General features: G+C 44.5%; 1 protein-coding gene across 1 annotated transcript; it reads left to right on the top strand.

Moving 5' to 3' along the window:
- The first annotated feature begins 991 nt into the window (after positions 1 to 991).
- On the top strand, positions 992 to 2,883 carry LOC113315806 (uncharacterized protein Mb2253c-like). The gene is made up of 2 exons (XM_026564056.1): positions 992 to 1,678; positions 2,806 to 2,883. The coding sequence occupies exons 1-2, from the start codon at positions 992 to 994 to the stop codon at positions 2,881 to 2,883; spliced, it is 765 nt and encodes a 254-aa protein (XP_026419841.1).
- The last annotated feature ends 2,991 nt before the right edge of the window (positions 2,884 to 5,874 follow it).

Below are 5,874 nucleotides of genomic sequence, written 5' to 3'. Positions count from 1 at the left end.
ATCTTGTCCCAAAGACGATTTTCCTCTACCTAACATCGACATGCTAGTAGATGCCACCAGCGGACATGGCATGTTCTCCTTCATGGATGGATATAGCGGCTACAATCAGATAAGGATGTATGAGCGTAACGCAAGTAAGACAGCTTTCCGAACTCCTCTTGGAAATTTTTATTATACTGTAATGCTTTTTGGTTTGAAGAATGCCTGTGCAACGTATCAACGCGCTATGAAGGCAATCTTCCATGACATGATGCACAAACAAGTAGAAGATTACGTGCATGACATAGTAGTCAAATCAAAAGCTCGGGCGGACCACACAGGAGTCCTACGACAAGTATTATAAAGGTGTCGAGAATACAAATTGAAGATGAATCCTTTGAAATGCGCTTTCGACATCTCGCCGGGAAAATTTCTGGGATTCCAGGTAACTGCTGAGGGGATCAAAGTGGACCCATCCAAGACTCAGGCTATCCTCACGATGCCGCCACCGCGAACTGTGAAGGGGCTCCAAAGCTTCATGGGAAAGGTGAACTACATTCGACGTTTTATACCTAGTTTGGCCCAGCTCGTTGCTTCATTCACCCCCTTACTGAAGAAAGGAGCAAGTTTCGTTTGGACTGCAGTACAACAGGAAGCGTTTCGGAAGATTCAACGAATATTGTCATCTCCAACCATCATGAAGTCTCCCATCCAAGGAAGACCGCTATGTCTCTACACTGCTTTCAGTGATACCGCCATCGGGGCTTTGCTCGCTCAAGAAGATGACGAGGGAATCGAACATCTTATATACTATTTCAGTCGAATACTGAGAGATGCTGAACTCAGATATCCCAAGGCGGAAAAGGCATGCTTAGCCCTAATTCATTCCATTCAGAAGTTCATCCATTACCTGTTATCCAACAAGGTGGTGCTCATATCTAAATCTGATCCTGCGAAGTTTCTGCTTTCAAAACCGGTCCTGATGGGAAGGTCGGCCAAGTGGCTTCTCCAAATGTCAGAGTTAGACATAACGTGTGCGTCACCTAGAGCTATCAAAGGACAAGCAGTTGCAGACTTACTAGCAGCATTCCCTGGAGAAGGTACTACTGCACTACGCGAGGACCTTCCTGGAGAATTTCTAGACATCTCCGTTGTCGAAGAAGAAGCGTGGCTATTATATTTTGATGGCTCTTCCACCACTAACAATAACACTGGAAGGGATGGCGTAGTCCTAGTGTCTCCAACCGGTGAAGTCTCCTCGCACTCCTTCAACCTGGACTTTCAATGCACTAACAATTCAGCAGAGTATGAAGCCTTCCTCATTGGGCTGTCATTAGCCAAGAAAGCAGGGGCCACACTTCTGGAAATAAGAGGTGACTCTAAGTTATTAATTAATCAAATGAATGGAGTATATGCGTTGAAGGAGTTGACACTGGCTCTGTACCGATCAGAGGCACAAAGGTTACTAAACTACTTTGTTGACGCAACCATAACCCATGTTGGTCGCAACAACAACAGACATGCCGATTGTTTAGCCACGCTGGCATCCAAATTGCAGTTCGAAGGTTTAGAAGAAACCTTGACGGTGAAGAGGAGAACGGCAGAATCAACGTGGCTTTCACAATGTAAAGGCACTGAAACCTATGATTGGCGAACTCTGATCATTCAGGAGCTTAGCAGCTCACTTTCTCAAGGAAAGGTCAGTCTCAAAACCTTGCAGAACTTCTTCATGCTTCATGGTATGCTATACCATCGAAACCCGGATGGTTCCTTATCAAAATGTCTTGGAGATGAAGAAGCTCAGCTGCAGCTTAACCGCGTTCACGATGAAATTTGCGGACAAACGTTGGTGGTAACGCTCTATCGTCGTCTTCAACGCCTGGGCTATTACTGGCAAGAAATGGAAAATCAATCTCGTTTACTTCAAAAGTCTTGCTTTAATTGTCAAATGTCGTCGCATCAATTGGAGTTTTTCAGCGTGAGTCATGTTGGGGACTGGAGAGAGCCGTACATTAGTTATTTTCGCGATGGAGTAACTCCTGCTAATCAAAAGGATGCCATCAAGATAAAGCAAAAGGCGAAGCGATTCGTATTTCATGAAGGGATCCTGTATCGCAAAAGTTTTGGAGACAATCTGTTACGGTGCCTGGACGAGTTAGAGATCCCAATTATGTTGAAAGAAATGCATGAAGGGGAACATCAAGGGAAGAGGAAATTGTTTCTCCAGATACACGAGAAATACTATTGGCCGACCATGGAGGATGATGCAGCTGCATTTGTTCAAAGCTATCACAAATGTCAAATTCATGGGAACCTCGTTCACGCACCTTCCGCCCCTTTACACTCGATAAGCAGTCCATGGCCATTTTATAGCTGGGGACTTGAAATTGTTGGAAAGATCAATCCTCCGTCATCAAAGCAGCACGAGTACATCATAACTGCGACAGAATATGTTACCAAATGGGTTGAATCCATTCCTCTACGAGGGACTACATGAGCAACGATTGCGGCTTTCATTAAAGAGTGCATCATTTGTCGGTTTTGTGTGCCTAAACATATCATCACCGATAACGGCACTCCCTTCGCTAACAAACAAGTACGAGAGTTTCTTGAGGGATACGAAATTAAACAAGTCTTCTCCACCATTTATTACCCCCAGGGAAACGGACAAGCTGAGAGCACCAACAAAACACTAATTCGGATTCTCAGTCGAACAGTGCATGACAATCCCAGAGAATGGCACGAACAGCTACCGATGGCGCTATGGGGGTATCGAACAACACCTAGAAGTTCTATAGGAGTTTCTCCATATTCGTTTGTTTACAGCGCAGACGCGATCCTCCCAGCATAAATCAAGATCCCGTCAGCCAGGATTGCAGCAGCAAGTGGGGTCCACTGGAATGAAGCTGAAGCGTTGAGCTCCAAGATCGCCGAGTTAGACACTCTAGACTCCAGAAGAGGTAAAGCAGAGGGACGTTCTCAGGTGTACAGAAATAGGATCTCCAGGGCATATGACAAGACTGTAAGGCCGCGTGTTTTGAAAGAAGGAGATTTGGTCTTAAAGACGGCCAAGCACATTTAGCAAGACATGTCTGCACCAAAGTTCTCTCCAAAATGGGAAGGTCCTTATGTGATTACCAAGGCTTACAGTACCGGCTACTACAATATCTTTAAGGTAGATGGAGGCAAGTTAGAAGCAGTCATCAATGGAAAATGGCTCAAGGCATATCATGCTTGATCATCATCCTACCATTGTCTCATGACATGGCAATACAGGCATTCTTTTTCATTACACATCTGAATTATCAAGTTATTCAAAAGTACATTAATGAAAAACTCCTTCCACCTACCAAAAAAAAAATCAATGCAATTCATTGCTCAAAAGTGTTCAAAAAAAAAAAAGATGACGTGAGCGACATTGACAATAAGAGAATGCAGCCTAGAAGAGATCATCCAGCAGACTATAGTTCCTTGAGAGCATCATCTTCAACCTAGTTTGGTATCTCTCTGTTCTATTCTTCAAGTTTCGGATTGCCTGCTCCACCTTCTCTGATTCTGCAGCCATAGCCTTCTCTTCCTCCAAGATAGCTTTCGCAGCAGGGACTACATTCACGAGGATACCAGCTCGATCAACCTTGATAATGTCAAGACGCTGCCGCAACCAGCCCACGTTGAACTCCATGGATTCGCAGGTAGACACCATGTTCTCCCACTTTTCGAGGTTTGATTCAGTAACGTTACGGATAGAGATATTCTCCATCTCAGCAATCATGGGAAGAAGGCAGTTTACCGTGGTAACTAAAGAAGATGAACAGTGTGGAACTACATTCCTGGTTGCAATATGGCCATACTTTTTCCATACTTTTGTGTATAAAGGCACAAACTCCTTCCGCATTAAGAATTCGTCGACAGTTCGGTAACTGGAAGATAGACATCTCATGTGGATATTGAATGAAATGCCTGCGTTGGGATATTCATGAGATGAGATACCCAGATCAGCATCTTCAAGATCCGCGGGGGTAGGCGTGTTTGAGTTTGAAGGCAGTGGACTGTTTAAGTCGTCATCATCGATCATTGTCACACATGTTCCAGTAGGATATCCCTGTGAAAGGGGAGGTTTATTCACCTGATCATGAAGAATAAACAATTGTTCTGAAAATTAAAATAAAGGAAAAAGTAGCATCGCTGAAATCAAGAAATGGCTCGAAATCATACCTCGGGTGCAAGTCATGAACGTTTAGCAGAAGAGCTGGATGGTATGAAGGGGACGATCCATTGCTGTTTGACATGATGAAAAGATGGAGTTCCTGCAAAACCCTGTCACGAAAAGATAAAGGGTGGTTCTAAATCCCTTTGTGCACATATATATGGAGGAAACCCTAAAGGAAGACCAAATCGGCTGCAGCGAGGGTTATCCGATGAATAAGGATTCAACCGACCAAGTCGTGCTTTCTTCCAAACCCTAATCAAAGTTGGAAAGGTCGCTGGATATCTAAAAGAGAATGATTTGACCAGCTCCGGGACGTTTAAGGAATATGGTGATATTCATCTCTACGGTAAATATTTATTTATTCACTTTAGCTTAATCGTTCTAATATTCGAACTGTCACCATCTAATGCCTACCCCGCAATAGTGCAACTATTACGTGCTAGGCAGGGGACTTAATGTTGATGGTGGATTTTAGTTCAGGGCTAAAATTGTAAAACCAAATTTAATGCGCTGACGTCCTGCAAAGGGTAAAGTCGTTTGATAAGTGATGAGTACCTCCTCACTTTATTTATTAGAAGCAATTCAATAAATACACGGAATTCACCCAGAATGGTGCATGCAGCAATAATCCCAAATATTCTGTGAATTTTAGCATTATTAATTAATGCATGATTTGCCTAGTGTTTCATGTGTTGTTCCTAGCCGAACTCTCATTATTAGCATGTCATGACGACTGAGTGTTCACTCTCAGCAGAGTGACATGAATCTCCAAGTTCCAATTTTGAGATATGCACGAAATACCCGTACAGGCTGCATCACTCTCTGACAAAGAGAATTTCGAATTGACGCGAAACAGCTTGATCGAATGTATTTCATTTCCTTAAAGGAAATCTGGACTGTCCATATCAGTCTCAGAAATGATCGCAGCCACACAAGTTGGTCGCACAATTTAACAAGCCTAGCCAAAACTTGGCAAGAATTGGCGATTGACGTGATGGCTACCGGCGGGCCCACTTGTGCCCTAGCCGGTCGAACATCACACGAACACCTCCCAGCAACGTCAAACGCCAACCCTAAGTAGGGTGGCTGTACTGCTTTGTAGAGGTTCGATCGAACATAGACTGTACAGGGCAGTCTTAAAACCATCGCAACCGTCCAACTTCGCCAGCCTGGTTGGACGGATTAGATCATCCCGTAAATGATCAGGGAAGCGCTAATGCACACGTTGGAGGGCCCACTTCTCCCTCACCCGATCGCTTTTCTCACAGCAAAGCTATGGAGCAATGAAACGATTGCTCAAACCATGGCAGGCGTGATGCTTCTAAGGGTCGCGGAAATTCCACTAATGTCTCCCCAAAGGAGGATCACGACTTGCCAAACCGTTTGGCCAAAGTCACATGTGCATGACTGTTTCAAAACCCTAATTAGGGTTTACGGCAATGCACATCTGTCGTAGTTCAATCACGGCCATCCATCTTCGCCGGCCTAAACAAACGGTGTAGATATAGACTCAAGAGGTCCCAAGGATATCAACATGATCACCGTGGGCCCACCTTGACGTGTGACCGGTCGACCTATGCATAGTGGGGCCCGGTGTCTCGAAACGCATGCCCCAAAGGTTCTAGGTCACGCGGCCTCAAACCACAACTTGTGTTTTGCGGCAACATATTTGTGTCGCAAATCGA

Source organism: Papaver somniferum, chromosome 10 (assembly GCF_003573695.1).
Source record: "Papaver somniferum cultivar HN1 chromosome 10, ASM357369v1, whole genome shotgun sequence".
Taxonomy (NCBI): Eukaryota; Viridiplantae; Streptophyta; class Magnoliopsida; order Ranunculales; family Papaveraceae; genus Papaver; species Papaver somniferum.
This window is presented reverse-complemented; position numbering and strand designations above follow the sequence as displayed.